Source organism: Lontra canadensis, unplaced genomic scaffold (assembly GCF_010015895.1).
Source record: "Lontra canadensis isolate GAN:19392208 unplaced genomic scaffold, GSC_riverotter_1.0 scaffold3, whole genome shotgun sequence".
Lineage (NCBI taxonomy): Eukaryota > Metazoa > Chordata > Mammalia > Carnivora > Mustelidae > Lontra > Lontra canadensis.
Genome location: NW_022630997.1, coordinates 44,300,887 through 44,328,278, shown reverse-complemented (window position 1 = coordinate 44,328,278; position 27,392 = coordinate 44,300,887). Strand labels below are relative to the sequence as shown.

At 55.7% G+C, this 27,392-nt stretch overlaps 1 protein-coding gene across 2 annotated transcripts in view; it reads left to right on the top strand.

The window, feature by feature from the left end:
* The first annotated feature begins 683 nt into the window (after nucleotides 1-683).
* UNC5B (unc-5 netrin receptor B) overlaps nucleotides 684-27,392 on the top strand; it is a 77,737-nt gene continuing 51,028 nt past the window's right edge. For both annotated transcript variants that reach the window (XM_032841076.1, XM_032841073.1), the window contains exon 1: nucleotides 684-1,175. In XM_032841076.1, coding sequence (XP_032696967.1) covers nucleotides 1,097-1,175 — 79 coding nt within the window. In that variant the 5' untranslated portion in view covers nucleotides 684-1,096. The remainder of the gene's footprint in view (nucleotides 1,176-27,392) is intronic.

The window sequence follows — 27,392 nt, the reverse complement described above, 5'->3', positions numbered from 1 at the left end:
GAGGAGCAGAGCCCAATGGCTGTACCTCTCCCCTCTGACCCCCTGTCCCTTGGAGGGCACGTTTTTAACACTAGTACTGAAAGTGTTACAGGAGGTTTAGAGGGGTCTGGAAAACAGTTCTGCCTAAAGTCATACAGACAAGTAGAGCCACCCAGAACGATCCCAATCTGTGCCCACCTTCACATAGCTGTAAGCCCCAGCCTAAATGGACTTGAGTGTTTGAGGTTTTTCCCATTTAGGGAGTCTTTTTTGGAAACACCTCCACAGGTTGAAGGCATAGGACGCAGTACAGACCAAGGGAGCCAAAAGTGAGGGTCCACAACTTAATCGGATGAGAAAGCTGACACCGCCAAGCCAAAGGAGAGCGTAGATATATTTCCTTAATTTTTGGAAAAGAAAACTGGGCAGACTCCGCTTCCAGCTTTGTTCCAGTGGCCGGGTTTTCCAACACGCCTGGCCCAGCGTCTGGCGAAGACCCCCCCTGAAAGGCCCCCCCAACCCGCTCAAGCAGAGGCGGCGCCCAGGTGGCCGTCGGTTCCCCCCCTCCGGGGGCCCCCTGCCGGCCCCGCCCCCGCCCGCCCAGGCCCCGCCCCGGCAGCGCGCCGTCCCCATCCGTTCGCGGACTGACTAGGGCGAGCGAGCGGCTGCGCTCGGCATTGTGGCAGGCGGCGGGGCCCGGAGAGGGCTCCTGAGCCCCAGGCAGCGACCGGGCGCAGAGAGGCGCGCGCCGGGGTTGTGACGGCGCGGTGCCGGCCGCTGCGAGGGCCGCTGAGTGCACTAACCTTCCGTCGCGAAACTTCGAAGCCAGGGCGCGGGAGCCCGGGAAGCGCTCGGAGCCCCAGAACCTGAGGAGCGCAGAGAGGGGCGCGCGGGAGCTGGCTGGAGGGCGGGCTCTGGGCACCCACTGCGCTCCTAGCGCCGGGCAGCCCTCTGCGCAGCGTTGGCTGCCGCTGCCCCCACGGAGGGCACGGGCTGGCGCGGCCGGGCGCCGGGGAGGACGGCGAGGAGAAGGCGGCGGCGGCGGAGACGGCGGCGGCGAGGCTGGGGCCAGGGAGAGAGCCCCGGGGGAGAGGCGCCCGAGCCTGGCCGCGGGAGCATGTGGGCCCGGAGTGGAGCGCGAGGTGCGCTGCTGCTGGCGCTGCTGCTCTGCTGGGACCCGAGGCTGAGCCAAGCAGGTAGAGAATGATCGGGCATGGGGGCGGGGGGTTAGGGGACCTTTGCGCCCCAATCTTTCCCGAAGTTGAAGTGGTCCATCACCGCGTCGGTGTGTACTTGGAGAGCGCAAGGGCACCCAAGTTAAAAGGTAGATTTCTCCGCCCCACCAAAGTGGGAGATGGCGCAGCCACCTCGCGGGGTGGCGGGGGGGTGGGGAGGGCGCAGGCCAGGTGGTTCAGAGTAAGCTTCTTGCTCCGCCCCTGCCCCTGCCCCTGCCCCTCTCCTAGAAGGGATCGCTTCTTTTCCTTGGAACGGGTGTCCGAGTCTGGGTCTGCTCCTCCCGGAGGACTGGCTCCAGGGACCCCGGGCTCCACGCGCACCGCGGCAGCAAAAAAAAAAAAAAAAAAAAATAGAAAAGACTATTGCTGCTCGGACCAGGTGTGCGCTTGCTTGCTTTTCGCCGGCAACTTCCTAGTCCTGGTTCCCGGCTCTTCCAAGCTCCTACGCGCTGCACCCCCCCGGAATCCGCAGACGGGAAGGAGCAAGAGACCTGCGGAGCAGGGGAAGCGCGGGTCCGCTCCGCTAGCCAGGGGAGGCCGGCTTGAAGGGCTTTGGCTATAGAAGGGGGAAGGGCTGAATACTGCTCATACAGCTTTCCCCGCGACCGCAGGATCCGCAGGTCTAGAAGGATTTTTTCTGGGGTTTGGTGTGTGTGTGTGTGTGTGTGTTGGGTCGGGGGGAGTACATAGTGATCCTGCCAAGTTTCCTTTTAAATGGGTCACTGACATTCTCCCCCGTCTGGGGAGTGGACAAGCGGACAAGATGCGCTTGCCTACTGTGGGCCTGCAAAATGCCTTAAGGGGATTGGTGGCCTCCTAAAATAAAGTCCCCATCACCACCACCACCACCACCACCACCTCGCCCTGGTTGTGTACACCTCTCTCTTGTCTGTTGCTGGGCCCCGCGTCGCTGACTGGACTGCGTTTCTAGGCGAGCCAGCATCTCTTTGGTACCGGAACCCAAGTAGGTGGGCTGGCTGCGGCCGCTGGACACCTGAGCTCCCTGGACGGGGCAAGGTGGGGTGCGGAGGGGGGCGTCCTGCACGGAGTCCTCTGAGTTGAGGCTGAGAATGGGGCAGGAAAGCTGGCGCAGAAAGTAGACGAGGTGACGCAGCCCTCCCCCGCCACCTTCCGCTGGGATGTTGGCATCAGCCCCCGCCCCACCCCCCACCCCCACGTACACCCCAATAGCCCAAGATTCCTCATTCTGGAATTAATGATTCCCACGGCCTAGGAGCGAGGGCTTGGTTTTCGCACAGCCTCCACTTTTTTTTTTTTCCAGCCCTCTGTTGTAAAGTTACGACACAATCATTTGATCCAAGTTAATTACGATTTGGGCAGACTCTGGTATTTAAAGCAGCGTTTTGAAGTTGGAAGGTAATGATGGGGGAGGGGGCAAGCTGCTGAATGACCAACCTCATTTTAAAGAGTGCAGTTGAATGTGGGAGTTGCTGGGCTGGGGTGTTGGTTTCTGGTTTGAGGGTGTTTGGGGGGGTGATTGAAGAGTAGGGTGAAGTCTCTGTAAAGGGCACTTGGGCAACTGTTTTAGAACCAGCCTGGCAATGGGATCAGGAATAAATACTGAGGTTACTGAGTGTAGGGGGTGGGCCTCTGCTGGGCAGGAAAAAGACAAGACTAGTTGGCCTAGAGTTCTCCCAGAGCTGGGTTTAGCTGGGGAGTGGCCTGCCTTTCCTGCTTAACAAAGCACCCAGCCCCCACCTTCCCCAGAGGAAACCCCAGGCCCATGGCTTTGATGGATTTGGGCACAAACGGAGCCCAGCCAGAAATGGCCTCTAATACCGGGCTTTGATTTCTCACTAGTGAGCAGAACCAGTGTTGGAATTGTGCTCATTACTTAGCACGGCAGGGGCTGCCTGCCCACCAGCCTAGAGAGGGGCCAAGTGGTGGGGTCACTGTGCAGTCTTCCCTCTGCCCAGAATGTGAAGCCCTTAGAAATGTGCCTTCAGGAGGGAGAGCATGCCCCTTCCTCCAACGCAGCCCGCCTCCCGAATGCCACAGGCACAGAACATCTTTCAGAACGTTCTTTGGGTCTGGTAATTTGGTTCTTGGTCTTTTCCCCATTTCACGGATGGGGAAAACCAAGGCCAGAGTGTTGACTTTCCTCAAATCTCGCCTTCATTTGACTACAGATTGCGGACTTGCATGTGGGGCTGCTCCTCTCTAACAGCCAGGCTGGTTCAGGTCACCCTGGACTCCTGCTCGTGACCCCATCCACCTCCGCCTTGAGGCTACTGTAAAGCTGAGGGAGACAAGGCTGTCTCCACAGAGGGGGACCCCTTCTGGGGGTGTGCAGGCTCCCCTCAGGTCAGGTGGCAAGCACTTCTGTCTCTTTTATCTCAGCCCCTTCCCTGGTAGATATGGGGATGAGCCCCCTTTACAGCCTCAAGGATTTTTAAGACCTAAAGTTTGATGGTGGAAAAATCAAATCTGGAACCATAAAACCCCAGACCTTTAGAAGGAGGTGTCAGCAAGTGACTGGCCAGCAGAGGCCACTTCAAAAGCCTGGGTCAGACCTGAGGATCTCCTCTCACCTCACCCCTTAGCCTTTCCTGGAGTTTTTAAAGAGTCTTGCCTTGGCCTCTGACTGGGATGGTTGAGAAGGGATCGCAGTATCATGATAACACTTCTTTTTAAGCTGTAATCAAAACCAGAGTTTTCCCAGTGTCTCTGCTGTGTGTGCAGGTGTGTGCATGTGTGTGGGTGTGCATGTGTGTGGGTGTAGGTGTCAGATGGTGGCCCATCAGAGTCTCCAGAGGGAGACTAGAGCAAACACCATCTCAAACAAATGGAAAATCAAGAGTGTCTTAATGTGCTTTCTCATTAAAGTGAAAGTATCACTATAGGGGAGAAATTTCGGAGGTAATTTCTCTCCTTCCTCCACTCCCACCCCACCCCCAACTGGGAATTCCAGAGGACAAAACAATTCCCCTTTCCAACCCCTTTATTTAACTGCTGAAGCTTTGGGACAGGCCCTGACATGCATGGGGGTTACATGGGGACTCAGGGATAGATCTGGGATCTGAACTCAGGCCTCACAAACCTCAGGCTGCTTCTGACTCCTTTCTACTGCTGGGCTGCCCACTGGCCAGCGGCGGGGGCGGGGGGGGGGGGGGGCTCTGGTACTGAGCTGCCCAACGGAGGCCCTGAGGGAAAGCAGGCAGCTAAAGATAAGGTTTGTTTGGTAGTTAGGTCAGACTGGGACTTGTAGCAGGATGGGGGGGAAGAGGTGGAGTCAGGAACCAGGACCCCAGACAGGTGGAACAGGGCCCAGCCACAGAGGTCAGAGGTCAGGCCCGAGACTAGCCAACTGCCCAAAGGTTGGCTCCACGCCTGGTCCTGATCTGCCCCAGGTGAGATAAACCACAAGCCAAGATCCCTTAGGCTGCAGAACTACCTGGTTCTACACTTTAAAGGTCTGCCTTCATATGTGTAGATGGAGCAGAATGTATTTTTACTTTTTATTTTGAAGCTTTGGGGAGCCCATCTCCTCCCCACCCATGTTGTTGAGTTTCTGGCTGTCAGGCTTAAGATGAGATCTTCCCCTCTCCCCTTCCCCTCCTCACCACTGTCTTCTAAGGAGGGTGTGGACTGCCTAGGACTTTGAGGATGAGGGTAGAGAAGGACCCCCTCCTTCCAAGAGAGTAAGGTTGGTGATTCCTGGAGTACCGCCCCCCCCAAAGCATGTTCTTTTGACCCTGAACCTTGGGGTTAGGGTGCCAAGGAGACACCTTGGAGCCCACCTGATGCCTGCAGGGAAGGGAGAGAGACAGGGTCGCCAGTTGGGACTGGGACTGCAGAACAGAGAGACCCTGCCCCCTTGGTTGGGTGGCTCCCCTGGGGAGAAGGGAGGGGAGCAGGGCATCCTAGGCCACAGCCTGTGCCTCTCCTGGCCTCCTCTTCCTTCTCCTCCTCACCAGTTTCCTCAACAGCTTCCACAAATGGAGTCATTAAAGCTGTGAAGCCAAAATGAAACCAAACAAGTGCCTTCTGGGCTTTTCTGTTTCTTGTCTTTATTTTTTTAAAGGGAAATTTAAAATACCGTAACTAGAATAATACGAGGAGAAGGTGGAGGGGAATCGGTGCAAGGCCCCCTTTGATTTGCTTCCCGAGTTGGGGCTGGTGCGCCCCTCCCGCCCCCCCATGGGCCCGGCCGCCTGCGGGGATGTGTCCGGACCCCGACATTCACTTTGGGGAGCCGGGCGTCCCGCAGCTGGCCACGGGTCCCGGCTGTTAGCTGGGCGGGCGGGCGCGCGGCATTGGCACTTGGCCCCGCGCCTTCGCTGCCGCTGCGCCCCCACCGGGCCGGTCTCGCGGCGCCCCTTCCTCTCCGAGCGGTGGCTTTTTCTTCTCGCTAATGGCCGGAAAACACTGGCTGAAGTGCGCGCACAAATCGGCCGCGTCCCCGCTCCCTCCCCTCCCCTCCTCTGCAGAGTTCCCCGGGAGCGCCAACACCCCAGCGCCCAGCCTGGGCGCCTCCGTCCTCACCCCCAGAACAGGCTGCCCCCCCCGGCCCCCCCCCCGCGCCTCACAACTTTCCCCGCGCCGCGTTGCCGGGTTCTCCGGGAAGGCAGGCTATGGGTGTGAAAGTGTGTATTAAGGAGTATGCCTGTTGCTGGGCAGGAGGGGTGGGTGGTGAGAATGTGTATTAGGGGGGTGGGCAGTGACTGTAGGTGCGGTGTTGCACTGGCGTGTTAGGCTATGAGATGAAGGTGCAGGACAGTGAATGGGTATGTCGCAAGGGTTGTGCCTTTTGTATAATGGGTATGTGTGAGGTAGGTGGCTACGTGTGTTTGGGTGTGCGGGGGTGTGTGCATGTGCATATGGGCACAGCTGTGGTGTGTTTGTGTATAAATAGGTATGTGTGGCATGGGGACAGTGAGTCACCACCAGGCATGAGACGCTTCATCCATTGTATTCTGTTGGGGCTGTCTCTTCCGGATGGGACCCAGGCCATCTGCCCTTCAGCACTAAGGAGACCTTACTTTGCTCCGCACTGGGAGTTGTGGGCAGGATTTGGTCCAAGTGCCGGGTTCTGGAGTTGGGAGGGCAGAGGGCAGAGGCCAGGTGTCCTTGTGGTCGTGCCCCCACCTCCCCTGAGGGCAGATAGGACAGGTAGGTCCTGCTGCCCCAGAGGGAGTAAGGTCAGCCATATATAGGTCCTAAAGTCAGTCCAGGAGCTTGATTGATGGCCCCCAGGACAAGGGTCTGGGTCCTCAGGTCACCTGCAGCTGGCCTCCAGCTTACCAAGAACAGCGGCGGCACTGAGGGTTTGGAAATCAGCTCTCTTACCTGGGTCAGGCTCATGCTGTAGCCTTCTAGAGGCAATGGGGTGTCCTCTGGAATTTGCTAGAGAAGAGGCAGGCAGAGCTTGAGCAAGTGGCATCTCTTATGGAAAGCAAAGTAAGCAGGCATGGCTGGGGCTGGGACTCTCAGTGGAAGCAATTGAAAGTGGACACGTGTGCACATGGACACACTCGAGAGCCCTACTCCACTATCCTTACCACTTCCTTGCTCACCAAGAATCCCTCTGCTTTCCCACCTCTGCCTACACTGTCTCCCATTCTTAGCACTAGGATAAAAGATGTGCCAGTGTGGACCAGGGAGATATAGGAAAGTGCCAGCCCCACTGCTGGTGCATACTGCCTTTGTTTGTAAAACCCTCTTATAGATGGGACCTCACTTGGTCCTTATAAGAACCCCACCAGGGAGGAGGTTACCTATTTAGGAAGCTGACGTGGGACCCAGTCAGAGCCAGAGCAGTCTTGGCCCTAACCCTCAAGGTGGTCACTATGCTGGATGCTGATGTCCACTCCAAAACTGGGATGACCTTCGGAGAGTCTCAGATGCCAAGTGAGGGAAGTGTCCGTATGTGTGGGGGAACACAGTCAAGAGTGAGCTTTCTTAGCCTTGGGGCTTCCTGGAAGGGGTGATGGGAGCCAGACCTTGACTCTCTCTTTTTCAGGTGTTTCTAAGAGCCTGCCCTGAAAAGACAGGGCTGGGTTAGCTAGCTGAGGGTACCTGGGCAGGGATGCCCGGCCCCAGGCCTCTTCCACTCTCAAAAAATGGGCCCTGTTGGCCTCTGCACAGCCACCAACCTGGGCAAGCCCAGTCCTTGGTGAGGCAGCCCTTGGTCACATTTCCACTCCTGGGGCTCTCAGACTCGTCTGAAGGGTTGCATCTTGGGGAACTGGCCCCCCCACTACCTCTGACTACAGGCTGGGACCTGGGGTGGAAGCTGGAAAGGAAAAGCTATCTTATTCTCTGACTCTCTCCTTGTGGCTCTTAAAGATAGAGTGAGCCCGGAAAATATTTTTCACACACTAGTAGGCATTACGCTGTGGGCAGGAGCACGGAGTGGTGTCCTCCTATGTCTTCTGCCATGCCCCCACCAGCGTGGACACAGAGGGAAGGACAGAACCCTGGGCCCAACAGCTTCTGCGAGCCAATCCGAGGGGGACAGTTTGTTTGTCATTACCCCCATAGGAGCCCGCAGCCCTCCTCCACCACCCCTCCTCACAGAGGCCCCTCTCCAAGGCCTCAGCTGCAGGCATGGAGGGTGTGCAGCAGGGCCGACTGGGATTTCGAGCAGGTTAACATAGCCTTCCAGCATCACCACCTTCTAACTGTGGCCTTGACCGCTCACCTAACTGTGCCATGCCTCACTTGCCTCATCTGTAGAGTGGGGCTAGTAATACCATCCTCATGGGGTTGTTTTAAGGAGCACATGACCTGATTATGATAAAGCCCTGGCACGGAGATGGCCCTGTGATGCCAGAGTTGGCTTCCTTGAGGGGCGAGAGGGGAGGAGAGAGGAGGGAGGCTCTGGGCCTGGAGGCCCAGCAGCTCCTGGCCCAGGAGTTAGGAGACTCTAGTATTTGCTGACAGCTGCCTTTTCCTCTCCAGGACCTGGTTAGTCTCCCCTTCTGGAAGTTTGGGGTGGGGAAAGGTGGAAGGATGACCTTTGGGGGCCTTAGGGTTTATTTCTGGGTGTTTTGGATTATTTTTTGTTTGCTTGGTTGTTTTTGTCTAGTTCCCTCTCCAGAGGCCCCCGCAGCCAGCGAGAGAGAAGTAGTAGCTGAGGCCCAGAACCACTTGTGTTTACAGAGGCCCCTCTAGAAAGTCAATATATCGACTGGAATGCCCTTGTGAACATTATGTGGCCCTGGGTCTCTCTCTCTGAAGCCATAAATCACCCCGGACTTCAGTCCCATTTTCCTGCTCTGTAAGCGTCTTCTGCCTCAGAGACCAAGAGCCCTGGATGCCAAGCAGGGTCCAGGGGCAGAGAAGGACCCCACTGGCAGAGACAGCCTGAGTCTTCATGAGACAAGGCACTTACTCCCCTCCCCAACCAAGGCTGGGAGAGGGCGCTGTGGAGAGGATGGAGGAACACACTTTCAGAGCTAGCAAGACCTTCACCATTTCATTTTGTAGGGGTGGAGGGTGGCTGATCTCGAGGGTGGGGAAGGAAGGATCCTGTCCCCATATCCTGGCAGGACACCAGCCCAAGCCCTGGAACTCAGTGCACGTGTGTATGTTCTTTCAATCTGAGCTAGCCCTGGGCTCTGTAGTCGAAGGGGGACAGCGCAGAGGCCTAACCCTGACTCGAGTTGCTTTTCGGGGCCCGGGCAAGCCCTGTGCCCGGTGCATGCTGCTGAGATGCGAGAGTGAGGAAGACTGTGTGGCGGGGAGGAGCTTGCTCCCAGGTGGCCCGGGAGGGATCCAATGCAGTGCTAGGAGGGCAGGTGGTGCTGTCGGACCACGTGGGCCAAATTCTGGCTGGGGCCCCATCTGGCTACGTGGCCTAGTTGCCTACCCTCTCTGAGCTTTCTGTTTTCTCATTTGTAGCATGGGACTGCTGATAATGCCGCTTGCATCCGAATGCTATGGGGAAGAATGAGGTATACACACAATGCATCCGATTGCTGTAGGGAAGAATGAGGTAATACACGCAAGAGTGTGGCACGTCCTCAGGTGCTCGTAGCATTCACCGTCCTCCTCAGCATCATTTCTACTGATGCCACGTGTTACGTGGTATAGCAGGAAGCACTGAGGCTGTTGAGAGAAGCCTCCTGTGGGCCTGTGGGGCTGGTCAGGGAGGGCTTCCTGTAGAAGGCAGCATGTTGCTTGGCCTTCAAAGGATGAGCAGAGTTTGGGGAGGCAGAGAGGGCATCCTAATGGGGGTTATGTTTGTGAGGGGCTGGGGCTGGGAGCATCTGGCTCACCCACCCAGGAGACAAATTGCTAATTCAGCACTGATTTGTACCTGATCATCCGGTAGAAGAAGAATGCTGGCGCCGGGGGTCCCTTGGTACAGTGGAAAGAGCCATTTGGGATTAAAAGCAGTCACTCATTGAGTGCCCCACAGATCCCAACCTTCGAGGTGACCTGCCCCCTTCACTGGGCAGTGCTTTGCCGTGAGATGCCATATGTGATCCTGGCACAGGGAAGGTTCTCTTGACTTCTATTGCCTTCCGTCCTTCCTGCCTCTTCCCCACCCTGATCTGGCTGACCCCTGGCTGGGGCTGTGCCTTGCTTTTTCTCTGTGGCCATCTCTGAGCAGGAGAACAAGGAGACAGAGAGTGGCAGCTTCCGGGTTGACTGGAGAGCCAGGGAGAGGGGCAGGAAGAGGGAGGCTGCCTGCCTGTTCTGGTCCCTGGGGTTCACCCAGGGCTGGTGGGTACCAGGAGGCATCACCAAGATCTGGGAAGAACAGCTACTGAGATCACCCAGGAGCCTGCAACCCCCAGAGGCTTCAAGTGGCGTCTAGAGGCATTACCGGAGTCAGGAGACAGAGCTGAAGGCAAGCAGCTCTGTAATGCGATCAGAGGCGCCCGCCTGCCCAGCCTGGGGCCTGAGCACCCAAGGAGGATGCCGAGCTTACAAGAAATTGAGTCAGAAATTCCAGGAAAGTTGTTCCTAGCTCCTTCCCCCATCCCACCTTCAGGCATTCTGTGACGCAGCAAGGCAGAGCAAGACTCACAGAGTAAGCAGTGGCCCAGGACCAGGTGACAAAATACTGCATGGGGTAGCCTCCCACCCTTCCCTTTCCTTGTCACTGAGCCAGGGCCCTGGGGACCTGGGTGGAGGCAGGATGGGCTTGAACAAGTAGGTCATGAAAGAGCAACTCTGACACCAGGTGGCTAGGGGACTGGGTCTGATTTCACTCCCTCCCATGTCCCTGGCTCCCAGCACAGTCCCCAATGCATAGAAAGTGCTTGATAAACACTTGTAGAACAGATGAATGAGAACTCACATTCAGGCTTTATTCACCCCGCTCTTCTCTACGATTCAGCCCCTCCTGTGCCTTGGGCTTGTGGCTGTGGATGTAGCCAAAGAATCAGGAGATTCTGGTCGCTTTGCTTGCCTCCTACCCGTCTTTGCCTACCTCTCTGCATTCTCTTTTGCTTATGTCTTTGAGCACTTCCTCTGTACCAGATGTGGGGAAAGAGCCCAGTCTTCAGTGGTCAGAGCCCCTAGGTGTGAGAGATTTTATTTGCTAAGTCCAAGGGAGCCACAAAGAATTAACCAAGTCTCATCAGTCTGCCCAGGCCCTTGTAAAATGTTTGTTTTCTCCTTGCCTTCCCAAGCCCATTGATCATTCCACTCCAGCCTGGCTTCTCGTGATGGTTCAAGAGAATGCCTATTGCATACGCATGGGCTCTGGGGCCTGGGACTGCATGGAAGCTGAGGGGGTATTTCTCGAAGGCCCACGGGCAGGGTCTGACCGCAGCCCTCAGCCCTCCAGAGCAAATGCTACCAGCTCCTTAGAAGGAGCCGGGTTTGGTGCAGGGGAGCAGTTTTGGCTGCAGGGTCTGACCAAGCCAGGTTCTCCTTGCACTGTGTTTGATGCTAACATTCAGGGAGCCTCCCTGGGAGATTCAACCCCCCTGGGCCCTTGGCAGAGGCAGCGGTAGGCCTGGCCAGTACCATCCTCCCAGCTGGGCATCCACTGGTTCTTGCCAGGAGCCCCTGTCACAGGCTGAGCTGGAATTCCTGCCTGGCAGCCAGACAGCCAGGGCTGCTGGGCATAGTGACCCCTGCTGCAAATCTGGTCTGGCCCCATATTTTTGTGCTGGCGCACCCCACTTCTATACACACGCGCGTGGACTCGGAAGAGACAATAGCAGAAAGAATCCTGAGCTAAGGATTGGGAAGCCTGGATTCTAATCCTGTCTACACAGCTAATCTGCTGTATGGCCTTAAGGTACTCCCTCTCCCTCTCTGGGCTTTGGTACCCTCATATGTTCAAATGAAGAGGATCTGCCCTAGAAATAACTGGACTCAAGTCCTGTCTCGGTCAGTAACTATACCTCCTCACTGTAAAAAAAAAAAAAAAAAAATTAGCCCCAATTGGTTGTCGGGGAGATTGAACAAGATGGGCCATGGTCAGTGAAAGCTGGTTTCCTTTTCTTTCTACCCAGGAAGAAATCCACCTGCAAAGTCGCTTCTTTCTAGTCTGCAAGTTGTTGCTTCTTTCTAGTAGTCCCCTTTTGATGTGGGGAATATCAGACATAAGGTTCAGGGTGGCCCACTGGGGACTTAGTGACCCACCTGGGGTTACAGCAAGGGGAGGAGCCTGCATGGTCTTATGCATTTGGAAAGAGCACTGGACTAGACATCTGGAAGCTTCAGCTCCAAGGCCGACTCTGTACGACCAAGAGCTCACTCACCCTCTTTGAGCCTTGGTTTACCCATCAGTAAAAGGAAAAAAAAGAAGTTGCATGGCAGGTGGGGCCAAAGCAGAGAACACCCAGAGAGATGCTTTGGAAACTGTTGTCCAAATCTGAGAAGCTGATCTGAGGTGGAAGGAGGCAGGCAGAGCAGGGACTCTTGTCCTATGGACCATGTGGTTCATCTGAGAGCTGTTTTGGGGGGTGGGGGGGGAGCACGGGAAGGACCCAGGAAGGACCCACCATTTGTTTCCCTGGCTGGAACCTCCTGCTGGGTGGTGGGCTCTGGCTTCTCCTCTAGCCTGGCTGGTCGTGGCTGTTGAGCTAGATGACAGAGTTTGGGGTCTCTCCCCACCCTTCTCCATGCTGCACACCCCAGAGCAGAGGAGGCTGGGGTAGCACATCAGGGAAGGTTAGTATCAGTGCTGGCTTTGATGTGTCTCAGCTAGCACACCATCTGCCGTGCCCACCAGAACTTACATAATCCCTCGGCCGGCTGCCCGTTCTTAGAAAACGGGGCAGGCAGGACCAGCAGGGAGTGGAGGGGTAGGGTTTCCTTCTCTGCCCTTTCTTCTCTGGCAGCCCACACCTCCCCGGATTAGTGTTCCTTCTCTGAGCTTCTCCTACACCATCCAGAGCCTGAGCCACGAACGCGAAGTCAGCAAGGCTGAGGTTGGATGGGGACATGGCAGGCCTGCAGGGCTGCTTGCTGCCTGGCCTCGCAGACTTCAGGGGCATCCGCAGGCCGTTTGCTGACAGCACCTGGCCCGTGGCAAGATCGCCAGCCCCGCCTCACACCATTTCTCTGCGGGGCTCCAATGGAGTGGGGCGAGGGGGGCAGCTCAAGCTTCCAGGAAGTAAGGATAGACCTCCCCCCACTTCCTACAGAGACGTGCCCCTTCCCACATTTTATCAGGTTGTGAGCATTTTTTGTATATCTAAGTACAGCCAAATAACACTGCCCACTTACAGCCAAGACCCAAGATCCAGTCCTGTCTTTTTTCTTTGCTAGCTGTGAGATGTGGGCCGGGCCACTTCCGCATTGTTGCTCTCCGTTTCCTCATCTGGGAAATGAGAATAATAAAGCCTGCTTCCATAGCTTCAATCCTGAGGATTGAATCAGTTAATAATGCATGTAGAGGACAGAGAAAGGGTTCCATAAATGCTGGCTGTCATCCTTGGTACCCAGTTCCGTTCTCTCTCTTTTTTTTTCCCCTAAGAAAATGACACAGAATGACTAACTCTGGGTCATTCTAGGAATGCAAGGTTGGTTCAAAATCCATTCACATTAATAACATGCCAAATTAATATCATGCACCAGATTAATGAATCTAAGGAAACAAAATCATGTGATAATCTCTATAAATGCTGAAAACGCCTTGGTCAAAATTCAACACCCATTTGTTGTATCAACGCGCAAAAAAAAAAAAAATAGCAATTAAGGGGTTTTTTTTTTAAGCCTGATAAAATACATACATACTCTAGTCCTATAGCCAGTATTTTGTCTAATGGGGAAACAAACACTAACGGCCTTTCCATTAAGATCACTAATGAAGCATGGATACCCACCATCCCTTCTCTTCAACACAGTGCTAGAACCATTCGCCAATGTGATTAAACGAGAAATTACTTAGAGGCACAAAAATGGGTAATGATGAGATAAAACTATCCCTACCAGATGTTAAAACATACTGTTACTGTAGCACTCCCATAATTAAGACTGCAGCATGGGTGTGTGAATTGTCAGACAGACCAGTCAAAACTAATAGAAATTCCAGAATGAGACCCAAGTGCATAAAGAAATGTAGTATATGACAAAGATGCTATCTTGGCCCACGGGGACAAAGACAGACTTTGAAATGAATAGTGCTGGGACACCTGGGTAGCCATTTGGAAAAAAGTAAGCTTTGATTCACGTTTCATACCATAGAGAGAGGGGAAAAAAAAGAAAACACCTCCAAGTGGATCTCTAGTAGATGAAACTGTGGGTGAATTCCTCCTTAATGCTGGGGTGGGAAAGGGTTTCCAACTATGATTCAGAATCCAGAGGCAATAAAATAAAAAAATTGATATTTATTATGTAAATATTAAAAATTTTTGGACAATAAAGCACCCCAGACTAATCAAAAGACAAAATATTTGACAAGCCAGGAGGGGATACTTGTCACACATGCCCCAGACAAAGAACTAATATCCCAATACAGAAAGCACTCTAAAATATTGGGGAACAAAGGACCAAAAACCTGGTAAAAAGAAAAAGGAAGAAAGTAGACATGGACAATTCACAAAACAAGATGTAGGTCACCCTCAAACACATGAAAAAATGTTACAACTCAGAGTTAGAAAAATGCAAATGAAAACAAACCCTGAGATACCACTTCTCACTTTAGGAGACTGAGCAAAATGAAAAGTTAGGACCACACCTTCTGCTGGGAAGCCTTGCAAGGCACACTTGCAGTTGTCACCGGTGGAACCGCTCCTTGGTGCAATCCTTCAGCTAGATGGTTGGCCAGTATTTCATAGCAGTGCGTCACGTACTCTATTTTTTGGTCCAAAACGAGCACTTCCAGAGATCTTCCCTTCAGGTACAGCTTTATCAATACAAAAATACATATGCACGTTGTTTGTAGTTGCAAAATATTGGAAATCACCCCTGTGCCTTGCAGGAGGAGTTTAATCAGCTACAAGCACACATCAGAAATGATGGCATTGCTGGGGACCCGAGGGCTGGGACTCCCAGAATATTCCAGCACACGAAGGAAGCATAACATAGTATCCAGAGGACACTACCTCTCACGTAAGAGAGGAGTAGGTGGGAGACCAGGCTAGATCCGGACCGCTCTTTCTGTTTCCATGGCTGCTGGAATGCTCTCTGCTTCCTCATGCGTGCGCCTACCTGCTCTGCTCACCGGTCCAAGCAGTGGGCTGTTCACGGGACGACGGGTTCCCCGTGCTGCCCCCAGGGAAGATGGAGAGGTCAGGATGCACAAGTGCTAGCCCTGCTCGGGCTTCAGTTGTGACTCCTGGCTCTCTGTGGTCCTGAGCACATGCCTTCAGCACCGTGGGGCTCGATTTCTTCTGTAAGGTGGGGAGTAATGAATTCCATACCTCTTGCCTCACAGAGAGGAGGTGGGATCTTGTCACAGTTCATGTGTGTGCAAAGGGCTTTGTTTATTATTTACCTGCAGGGTCTGCTGGTTGCTCTTTGGGCCTCAGTAAGCCTTGGATTCTCCTTTTCCAGTCCCTTGCCACACAGACACATGCGTGTGTGCTCGCGCGTGCGCGCACACACACACACACACACACACCTCCCTCCATTCTTTCTAGAGCTTTTGAACACCCTGAGGTGGCTGCTCTGTTTGCTTTCTCCTTGATTAGAGAGGGTCCCATCCATGTGCACTCCATCTGTGTGCCAGGTGTGTTGTAGGCCCTCTGAGGCCCAGCCACCCTTCTACTCTGACCTCTTCTCTTGCCTGCATTGAGTCTCACGGAGCCCTTGTAATGACTCTGGGAAGAAGGTCTTATGGGGCTTAGGGAAGTGAAGTGATTCAATCTTCTGTCGGAGCCTGGTCAGGGTGTTACCTGGTCTCTGGACTCTAAATTCAGTGCTCCTTCCAGAAAGCCATTCTGCATCCATGCCCTAGGCTGGGACCAGGTCTCCCCCCACACACCCCCAATACACTTCCCTGGACATCCCCATGAGAGCCGGCCACGCAGCAGTGACTTGTGGAATGATTGCATGTGAGCACGTGTGAGCCCTGGACCACCCTTGTCAAATGCAGCCACCCCAGCCTGGTCTCAGTAAAGAGCTAACAGGCAGAACTGGGCTTTTCCCCCATAGACCAGTCCTGGCCAGCACGTCAGTCTTCTCTTCTCTCTCACCATTTTAAGGGTCGGTCCGAGAGGGTGCACGTTCATGTGGGTGCATGGGGAGGATCATTGGCAGCCCTGGGGGCACCTTGTCTGCAGGCCTCAGGCCCCTATAGGTCAGGACAGGGTCTGGGGGGGAAGGGGCTCAGCCAGACCTGAGCCTCCACAGAGAGGGAGGGGTCTTTGGGCAGGCGGTGGAGGGCATGATTGCCGGAAGGTCGGTCTCCCAGCCCTGAGAACTCTGCTTACCAGTCAATAAGTCGTTTATTACCCCCTCGACAGCATCCTTCTTTGCCTCCGCTCTGGGTCTTGTGCAGTTTGCAGAGGGAAGGGCCAGGCCAGCTGAGGGTCTGGCCTCTCCAGGGAGAGGGGCTGCTGGAAGCCTGAAGTCAGCTGTCTTCCCCACCTTCCCACCACAGCCCACTGGACCGGAGTGCTCCCAGAAGCCCTGGGGGGAGGGGGGTGGCTGATCACCACTGCAGAGCCGGCTGAACAAGTTCCCAGGTGCTTGAACATCTCCACCGCACTGCCCTGGAGTTCATTTCCAAGGCTCCTGGTAGGGAATCCCAGTGCTTATGGGGGAGGGCCGGTCTTCAGAGCCTCTCAGAAACCACGGCCTGGCAGAGTTGTGATGGGGCACACGAGGGCCCGTTTCTGCCTTGCCTGCCCAGCACATGTCAGGGTGGTGCCCATTGCTCACAGGCATGGAGCCCTTGGAGCAAAGAGCACCCTCACACATGAATCTCAGCTTTGGAACAGCCCTGGAGGTCATCAGGGCAAATATCTGGACTTCCCTCTTACAGGTGGGGAAACTGAGCCAGGGAGAGAGAGGAATGACTTACTTACCCAAGTTATCTTGGGATTTGCTTGTGGCCGGCTGAGTTTTCACCCTTGCCAGGCCCTCTCCACCCTGGCATAGTTGAGAAAGATTAAGAAAAGATTGAGAGCTGTTCTAGATTGTCTTTCCAGGGCACCCAGTCTTCCCTCCAGGATTTACCTCTAGGAAACTCCGCTGGAGATGGAGAGGAGCTATCAGGCCTTTAGCTCTGAGTGCTCTCAGTGGTAGGGGTGTGCGCCTCTTCTGGGGCTGGGGATGCTGGTGGCCCCACAGCCTGGCCTCTAGCCCTCCTAGTGACGCCACATTCAAAGGCAGAAATCAGTCTTGAGCAAGAGCAAGGCCAGCAGACGCTTTCAGTGATCTGTTCACACATAGAGTGACCTGGTGGACCCAGCTTGCTTCTGGGCAGAAATGCTCCAGAGAGAGCCAGCTGCCTTCCCTCTGCCTTCCCTCTGCTCTCCCTTCCACATCAGGCCTCTGACTCTGGGTACCTGGGCCACCCGTCCCCTCCCTGGAATATGTCATGCCCTTCCCTTAGACGCTCACCATGGGTGGACAGCTGGGACCAGCTTTCCTATAGGGGAAATTCCAGATCCCACTAAATTCCAAATTCCACAGCCTTATCTGGCACCATTCTGTCTGGCCTTCGATGGGCTTCCTGGTGTGGGTGGAAGGACCTCCCTAACCTCAGAGCAATTACTGGGGGGTGCTCACATTTTCTCACCACCCAAGCTCCCTATGTGTGTCACAGGTTTAGAACGTGGCTGGAACACACAGATTGCTTATATGGGGAGCAATGAATAGTATTTGGGGAGGAGGGAAGAGGGGAGGGGCGGACAGTGGGTTTGAGAGCAGCAGACCAGCTCCATAGTGGGGTCTCACGTAACCCTTTCAGAGTGGAGATGCCACCCCCAAGTAAATCACAGCCTCATGCTAAGCCTCAGTTGCCCCATCTGTTAACTGATGGGGGTTGAACCAGTGAAGTCTGAGCCCCCTTACAGCTTTCAGCTGCACGTTTTCCAAAGTCCCCCTTAGCCCATCAACCTGTAGAATTTCCTGATGTCCCAAGAGTGCCGTTGCAACACTGACTCTTTCCCAGCACTTCCTGTTTAGCCAGGATCCTGTCAACAGAGGGGCTGATGAGGGTGGGCCCTACAGCAGCAGGAGCACGCCATCCCGTGTCAGTAGACAATGCCTCCATACCGAGTCCCCCACCCCATGCTCCTTTCTGCCATCCAGGTCTTGGCATAGATGTCCCTTCCTCAGAGAGCCCTTCCCTGATCCCCTGCCCCTTTTATTTCTCTTCTAGCACCTTCTATGAGCTGGGATGATTATTTGTGCAAGCAATTCCTTGCCGGCTGTTTTCTCATCTGTTACACTCTAGCCTATAAACTCCATGCAGGCAGGCCATTTCACTCACCCAGTAACCCTAACCCACAAGGCCTGGAACAGTGCCTGGCACAGAGTGGGCCCTTGATGAACAGGTGCTCGATGAGTAAAGAATCAGGGCTGTACATGTGGCTCTCCTAGAGTTTTTCCAAGACTCACATGCCTGGCCTTTATCCCTAGCAGTTCCTGCTTAGGAAGTCTGTGCTTGTGAATTTCGACCTCTCAGATGCACAGCGCTTGTTAAAAAGAGATCAGCTCAGTGGTTGTCAGCCTTGGCTGAATGATGGGATCACCTCTGCCTGGGATCCCCCCCAGACTTACTTGGTCTTGGGGTCTGACCTGGGCATTGGGAGCCTTGAAAGCACACCAGGTCATCTGCTGTGCCGCTAAGGTAGAGGGCCCCAGGATTCAACCCTCTCCAAGGCCTTTCTGGTCCCAAGTTCTGCAATTCTTAGAAAGCCCCGTGTTCCACATGGCAACCCCAAGGCTCCAGCAGGGGGAACCTCCTTGCCCTCCCTTCCTGTGCAGATAAAGGAAGAGTAACTCTGTTTGACCCTTGTGGGCAATCCATCAGGGGTGTGCCCGGGATCCTGTGGCCCTTCTCCAAGCGACTTCCCAGGATTGCTGGTGGCTCTGTGCACAGCCCAGTGCCTCCCTTTCCTGGCAAGAGAGCTGAGCTGTGTTGGAACCTGTCTCTTCCCCTCCCTTGATAGCACACAGTTTTAAATAAGATCTTCATTTACCAGAAGTTCACACCACAGCTTATGTGTTATATGAGAAGCGGCAATCTTGTGCACACAGGAAAGAAAGTGCATGGAGATGCAGTCAGGGGGGCTGGAGGCAAAGTGGCCGCAGGGCCAGGGGGGTGGGAGGAAGAAGAAACCCGGGGAATCCGAGCTGGCACCCAGCCCCGGCCCTGGCAGTGCCATGCTCCTCTTGGCTCAGCGTGTGGCGGGTGGGGGAGGTGTCCTGCTCTGCCAGCTGACCTCACGGCTGCTGGAAGGCTTGGAGCTGGGAGCGAGTGTGATGTCACTACCGGCTCTGCCAACTGCCCTCCCCTGCCCCCATTCCCACTGTGCCACTCTCTCCATCATTTACATGTCCTCAGTGGCTGGAGCCCAGGCTTTTGCTATTGACCTGCTAGGTGCTTCTAGCCTTGCCTTGGAGGCTGGGATAAGGAAGGGATTCGGTGGCCATGGACAGATGCCCCTTCCCCCCCACAGTGTCCTGCCTCACTTCTTCCCCCACCCTCGCCCCGCCTATGCAGCATCAAGATCAATAAATAAATTCCAGTTGTGCAGGACTTGACAATTTCCAGAGTGTCGTCACACGCCCCTCCCAACCACTCCTGGCGTGGGTGTGATTACTTTGCTTGCGCAGAGGGAGGAACTGAGGCTTGAGGGGTAAAGACTCTAGTGGCAGAGCTGTGGGCTCGTGCCAAGATCTCTGTGGGTGCTGCCTGGGCCCAGTGGGGGACTGGAGGGCAGGTCGCTGTCACGTCTCAGTGTGGTCTGCAGTGTTTTTATTCCAGTGCTATTTGTCTCTTCCGCTGTCCTGAAAGCTAAGAGATCAAGGCTCAGGTATCAGAGTGCCTGTGACCTTGAGTCAGGCTGCTTCTTTCTCTGGGCCTCAGTTTCCTCGAAGGTAAATCAAAAGGGTTGGATTAGGTGGTTTTTCGGGAAGGTACTACCCTTCAGCTCCTCCTTGCAGGTCATCAAGTGTGCTCTCTCGCTGAGGACATGGGGGAAGAGGGTCTTGTGGTGGCCCTGTCCCGGGATCTGTGGTACAAGGCCAATGTGCATGTAATAAATATTGAGCCGACATATGCTAAGCCGCATCCCCAGCCTCTGAATAAATAAAAAGTTGCCCAGAATAACAGCCCGGAAAATGCTCGGGCTCCAGCCAGCACTCACCTTCACCCCTCCTGCTGGCCAGGCCTTCGTGCCGCCTCCTCCCATTGGTCCCATCCCCCTCCTGTCCGTCACTCACGCAGGCCCCAAAGGCAGGCGCTGTCCCAGACTGGCCTTAGTTCAGGGCTCTGCAGATGACAGCTGGAGGACAGGCCAGCCAGACCCTCATGGGGCTGGAGAGGGGGCTGTACTTTTAATCCCCACTGCCAACCAGAAGTCTTTCCTTCTTTGTGGGACCCCCACTAGCATTTCCGGCCCCCTCCCTGAGAGGTCAGCTCACCAACTCCAGCAGAGGGCTTCTACTCTGACTGCCCCTGGCTGAGGCCAGCAAGAAATTAGGACCAGGGAATACATAGGTGGCCTCAGGTTGCTCTAGGATACCCGGTCTCTCTTAGTCTGATATTGCTTTGATAGGAGTGTGTGTTTCCTTGGTGTTCCAGTTCAAGGTTTATAGTGCAGACACCCAAGTGTCAGATCAAGCATAAAGTCACAGAATGTTAGAGCTGAAAAGCATCTCTCTTTTCACAGACAAGGAAACTGAGGCCCCAGGTGGTCATGTGAGGGGAGGGCGGTGAGGACACTTGCCAGGGACACACAGCTAGGAAGTGGCAGAGCCTGGATTTGAACCAAAATCTAGGGCCTGTGCCCTTAACCCCCACTGATGGTGACCTCCCCCCAAGGCCTTTGTTGGAGCCCCACAGATGACTCCTCATGCTTGGGGTCCAGTTTAGCCCCAGAGGAGAAGTCCAAGCCGGGGGGACCCAGGCTCCTCAGTCCTATTCTAGGTTTACGGACCACCCCGGGAAGACAGTGCCCCATCAGAAAGCCTGCTTTCTGCTTTGTGAAAGGAACCACTGTCATGCCACAGGGTTTCACTGAAAGTGTGGGGGCCAGTCAGTCCCAAGACGTAGAGCTTTTCTGTGGGCCCCCAAGCTGTGTGAGAAGCAGCCAGCAGCCTCTTGAGTGGAAGGCTCTAAGCATCAGGCAGAACACACGCCCCCCTTTCCTGGCCCTTCTTAGTCTTCACAGACAGTGTCTCCATGGAGGGTTCCGGTAGTTCCATGCAAGAGGCAATGGGGCTTTTAATCCCCATTCTACAGGTGAGAGCACCAAGGCACAGCTCATCAGGGAATGTAGCCAGCGTCTGGTGGCTAAGGCCATGGCCCAGCCAGTGCAGGTCTGGGTCTGGATCCCGTGCTGCCTGGCTGGGAATTTGGTGGACTCACTTAGCCCCTACTCCCCTGTCCTTCTGTGAAGGTCCCAGGGCGAGTCAAAGCTTGTGTGGCCTGAGAGCTGGCCTGGAGACTTGGTATCTAAAGCCCCTCCTGGGCAGGGCCAGATTCCCATTGGTCCTCAAGTTCTGCAGGCCCAGAACAGAGCGTCCTGCCCTCCTTCCTCCTAGTGCCCAGGGCAGGTCCCCTCCTCCCCTGTGGCTGTGAATGCAGGCCTCCATCGCAGGGCTCCTCCCGGCCTGCTGCTGCTGCTGCTGCTGCTGCTGCTGCCTCTGACATTCCGCCCCAGAAGATAAGGATCCTGTCTGGCGCCTGAGTGCTTTTTTCCTCCCTCTTTCCGAATCTGTTCGCTGATTATCTGCAGACAGCCCCTCACTGGGGGGCCACCAGGGAGAGGGCCCAGCCCACAGAGAAAGACAGGAGGGGGTGGCGACCAGGAGGTGGGTGGCCACCAACAGGCCCCACCGACCAGACCCTGCTCACCGCCCCTCCTGCACCCAGCTGGGGGCTTGGCTGCCATTGACTGAGCCCCCCAGCTTAGCAGAGAGCTGAGGCCTGGCTTCCCTGGTAGACTGACCCACTTTAGTAGGAAGAAAGGGTATGTGTCCGGGGGGCCGGGCCAGAGCAGGACAGAGGGTGGGGTCGCTTCCGTGGTCAGCGTTCCTCAGCACTGGGCCTGGACGGTGCCCAAAGGGGATGTGGTAGCGGCTACAGCCAGCCAGACGGCCACATCCTGTGGGAGACTCTGGCCCTTCCCAGGCCAGACAGGGGCTGAGGACACTTAGGGACAGAGGAGGGAGAATGCTTGAGGGTTCCTAGAGCTTCTTCTCCAGTTCTGGGGACAGGACTCAGATGGCCAGAGCTAGCATGGCCTTCTGGCCTCAATCTGGAAATGAGGGACTCTCCATCACCAGGGCTCAGGACCTGGCTCCAGGGGGGCACCCCTGCCTTAGAGAGCCAGGGCCGCCCCTAGAGAGCATCTGGTCACATTCAGGCAATGTCCAGAGAGAGAGACCTGTTCAGAACAAGAAGGGGTCCCACTCCTCTCACCCACTGGCAGGTCGGATGCCTCCCATGGGTCAGGAATCTGCATCATGGGCCTTGGGAGTTGGGAGCCCTAGCGTCAGGTCAGTATGTTATCGCTAACACGCTGCGTGACCTTGGGCGAGTTCCTTTACCTTCTGGGCCTCACGCTCTTCAACTGTAAACTGGGAAGCCTAGGTGGGATGAGGACATACGGCCTCAGGTTGGAGGTAGTACTCTGGCTGGGAGTGGGTGCCCCATAAATATGATCATGTCCCGTCGTTGGTAGCTCTGGCTAGGGACCTCAGGACCAGCAAAGGCCTGCCTCAGGAGCCTGGGCTGGGGGGTGTCAGGAGGCTGAGGGGTCAGCCATCTCTCTCCATGAGTATTAACTTGGACAGGCTCTGGAAAAGGCCCTGCATCTTCCCTGCTCCCAACCTCCACTCACGGTCCCTTCCCCCAACCCCCTAAAACCATTTGGGGGAAGGGAAGCAAGGCAAGATCATTTTTTATGGCTTCCTGGCCCCGGAGCCAGAGGGCTGGGGACTGGGTGGTGTGGGCTGAATTCCTGAGCCTCCCCAACCAGAGCCTCCAGCTCGTAAATATGAAGCCGGGGGCTGGGAGGATCTGGCCGTTAAGCTGTCAGCAAAGCGCCCACTTAGAAAGTCGTAAAGTGGTTCTCAGAGCTCCTCAGAGCTGGGCCCAGGGCTCTCCCACCCCACCCTGGTGGGCAGTGGGCTCCTCTCTTGTGGGTGTGGGGCTCCCTCTGCCTGAGCCTGTATCTGAGTCACTAGTCTCCTGTGCTTCTTCCCTGGTGCTACCATTAGCCATGCCTCAGTTTCTCCTCTGTGCAAGGGAAACCTGCTGTGCTTCTCCTCTCGGGGGGGATGGATACGGAATCCAGGCTCGGGGCTCCCTGGAGCTCTTGGCAGGCCAGTGGAGGCCTCAGAAGGCACAGAGGGACTCTGTTCCTGGATGTATCCTGAGAACAGGGAAGCCCCCATTATTTCTAATTCCCTTCTCTGTGCCTAGCCTAAGGAGACCTCGAACCTGCTTCAAGGAGTGCACAAAATTGCAGTTAGGGAGAGAAGATGGATGCTTATGGAGAAAGAGCTCATATTTTCTCTAGCTCAGAGGTGGAGGGTCTCCATGGCTGGGATGGGGGAAGGCTTCCTGGAGGAGGCAGGCTTGGGACGCGGGGGCTGCGGGAGTGGGAAATGGAGATAGGTGGGCACCTAGGAGCCTGGGGTGGGTGTGCAGTGCAGTGGTGGAGAGCAAGGAGCCCAGGACCCAAACTTGGGGTTGGTGGGGGGAGGGGCAGTCTGTGAGAGCCATAGGGCTTTGTGAACACATTGCCCAAGGACCCCTCTCTCTTGGTCACCAAGACACGTGCTTATGGGGACAAGCTCTGGCAACAGAAGGGTCACTTGCCAACTTTCCCACTGCTTAGTGGACAAGTTAACCCAGCTGAGTCTCCACGTCAGCCTCAACAGGCAATTGATAGCAGTCTACCCCCCGTGACGTCCATTGTCATAAAGTTTAAATGACATTTTGTGTGAGGGGATATCACTCAGTGGTTAGGGGGTCTCTGGAGTCTGGTAGCCTGCCTTCAAAACTCAATTCTACCTCTTGCAGACCATATGGCCTTGGGGGGTGACTTGACTTCTGGTGGCCCCAGTTCTCCCATCTGTGAAATGGGGATTCCACACCAGCTGTGTGCCTGTCTGGTGTCTGTCGCAGGGTAGGGCCCTCCATCCTCAGCCTGTGGCCTCTCCAGGGTCGGGAAGGGAGGCTTCATTGGGAGCAGGAATGGTCTTTATTAGGGCTCCTTAAGTTCTTTTTTTCAGTCTTGAGAAACATTTAATGCTTACCTTAAGGCACGTAAAAACAATAAATGTGGGGCGTTTTCCTCATTTGTGGTGAGCTGGGTGGGTCGGGGGAGGGGGGTTGGTAACCCTAGCTGGGGAGGGTGAGTGAGGTGGGAAGGGCCCCACCAGGCAGGTAATTGGGGCTGGAGGGGACTCTGTCTTCTGGTGGGAGAGAAGGTGCTTCTGTGTCACCTCATTAAACTCCACCACAAATAGCCCAGCTGCCTGTAACGCCCCGAGGCAGAAACTGGCGGCGGGGAGGGGGAGAGTCAACACAAAATAAATAAATAGGAGTGTAATCATTAAAAATAAGCCCTGCCCCAGGTGGAAAGGCCAGTCTCCCAGCAATGGAGCCCCAGGAAGGGCTTGCTCACAGGTCTCAGGGATCAGCCATTCTGCAGGTCGCCTGCTACTCCCAAAGGGGACACGAAAGCCAGGACAGTGGCCCTGCACCCTTGGTTATGGCCAGTGAGACCCTGTTCCTGGACCACTTCCTCCCCACCCTCACCCCAGATGCTCTTGTCTTCCAGAAGTTTCCGCCTGACTGCAGGCTGTGCTGCTCACACTCACTCTGGCCCTCCATCCTCCCCACTTCCTTGCTCCATGTGCTTCTTCCCCTCCCATAGCATCTCCAGTGTCTGTGGGGCTCAGACTTAGAAACCGAGGCCTTGCTAACTTCCCTGCTGCTGAGCTGTCCTGGCTGGAGGCTGGTGGCTGGGGGATGGTGGCAGATGCTGGCTGGTAGCGGAGAGTGCAGGTTCAGGTTTGAGTGGCCTGTCCGCAGGCCACTGTCAACCTACGCCGCTGTGTCCCCACAGGGCCTCTGACCCAGGAGAGGCTGGCTTATCACTTCTCAGTAAGGCAGCAGGTAACTTGATAGTTTGTGGGGTGGGTTTTAGCAGCCCTGGGCAACACCTTCCATGAGTGTGAGGTCAACAGAGACCTCCCACAGGAGAACCTGCTAATGGGGAAGGGGGACCTGAGCAGCAGTAGCCGTCTCCTATGCGGGGTGGGCAAAAGAAGGAACGGCTGGGTGGCAGGCTATGGTTCCCCATAGTGCTAAGCAGTTGGGAGCCTCCCACAGGTGTCCCTGGGTAGATCACTTCGTCTTGTGCCCTGTTTCCCTCTTATCAGCAGCACCTACCTGATGGGAGACTCTGAGGGGTCAGTTGGAGGATCCCTGAGAATTTCAGCCCAGGGCTATTACATCAGAAGTGCTCGGAAGTACACGCCATGCCCCTCCCAATGCTAATAGTATTTGGTGCTAAGCTAGACAGGGCCCAGCCAAGATCGCCAACTCCGCCCCCCCTTACCCACCCTACCTCCCCCCGGCTCCCCCCCCCGCCCCATTCTCTGTTCAGCAGAGGGTTCCCCAGGTGGTCAGTGGGCAGCTGGCTCCCGGGTCGTGACCGATCACCTGTACCAGAGGGTTCCCGGGTGAGGCCGAAGGCTAGATTTATCAGCTCCACGTTCTAGGCTCCTATCCTGCTTCTCCGTGTGTGCCTTGTGCATGTAAACCTCCAGGCCTGCCCGCAGGGAGCCACCGGCTCCGCAGGGTAGACGGCCCTTGGGCTTGAGGAAAAAGAAGCAGATGTCCTATGTAGGTCCTTAGAAGGGGGCCCAGCTGGTCTCCGGGAGCTTTCAGACAGGGGCCCAAGCGGGGCGCGTTGGATGCCCAGCCAGGCCAGCCTCCCCTCCGTTCCCCGCTCCTGCACTGTGCTCTCTCAGTCCCCGCCAAGAAGCTCTGCTTCCAGTGGGGTGCCAGAGACTGAGCCATACTTCTCACGTACCAGCCTCTGCTCCACACCCCCTAGTGGCACTGTCACTCTCCTGCCATAGGGATTGCTCCTTTTGGGGACAACTTGGACAGCTGTTGGTCAGGCCTAAATCTGCCTCCTCTGACTTCCAGCCCCTGGCCCTGGGCCAGCCACTTGCCACTACAGTTCCTCTGCTGACATAACCTGCTGAGCTTTAAATTTCCCTTTGCCCAAGACCCGAATATCCCCAGTCAGAAAGGAAGGCCCTTGGAGCATGGCCAGTGCCCCCAGAAACCAGGGGTCCCAGCCACAGAGGTGCTATGTGCGGCCTGCCTCTGGAAGGCTCCAGCATGGGCACAGGGCCAGCAGGGTGGGTGTGGGTGGTGAGGCCTGAAGGGCCAGCTTTACCCCTCGTCCTGCCTTCTCCCTCTGACTCCAGCCTCCCACAGGGCCCACGCATTGCTTCCTGTGAGGGTCACGGCAAGCAGAGGACAGCAATAACGACTTCCTCCCTGTGCAGCAGAGGCCTGCCTTCTCTCTGACCCAAGCAGATACCCACCCTCCTCCTGCCCTCCCGTATTCCCCCCCACTCCCCTCCCACTACATGGTCTCCTTTCTTAAGAGACCAGGGGGAATATGGGAGCTGGGGCAAGCTGAAGACATATTTGATATTTCTGGCCAGCCTGTCTAGCCTGAGAATGCCTGTGCCTGAGAAATCAGAAGAAAGTTCCTTTGATGGCCCTTAGAAGTAAGAGGAGGTAGGCTCCTGGGTACCAGTTCCCAAGAGCCAGAGACAACTTTGGTGAGGATTCCTGCCTGGAGAGGGGGATTCTGGATGACCGGCTAGACTGCTTTCTCTTTTACAGCCTGGGAGTCCACGAGTCTCTGATTTTCTGGCTTTGGGGCTGGACATTTCTGAGTCCACCATCCACAGGGGCCCCCGTGTAAGCAAGGGACTGTTCTGCACACTCTACGTGCATCGATTCCCATTCGTCCTGGAAGCCTCTTTAGGCAGGAATTCTGGTCCCATCTTCCAGAGAAGCTGAGTGACCAGCCAGCGTGTCCCACTCTGGCAGCATGCCCCTGGACCCTACCCCATAATTATCGCTCTGCTGCCGGGCCTTCCATGATGCCTGGCTGCCTTCTACTGCCCTCTGAGCCTGTTTCTTGAGATTCAGTTAGCTGTGGTCGGCTTTGACTAGAGGAGAGGTTGCCCAAGCCTCCTTGAGAAGCCTGGTGGGCCACAAGTGCCCAAGGGGCCACCTAGAGAGACCGTCACTGCAGCAGGAGTCCCCCCACAGATGTCCTAGACATTGCTTCGGCTTATTGCCAAGGCCTCCTCAAACACACTGCATTTGTACCAGAGCTCAGCCCCCTGGAGTCAGAGCCTTGCGTCATGGAACCTGACCGCGTTCCATGACCATGGCTGACCATGTTCAAGGTTAGTGCTGGCTCTGGTGGCCCTGGTCTGCTCAGGGAATGGGCCAGAGGCCCTAGGGGTGAGAACTGCCCTTGGGAATGGCCTTGCTGTCCTCCCCCCACATCCCCTATTGAGTGCTGCCCAGGTAGCCCTGTATTGTCTGAGTTGGGGGAAGGCAGG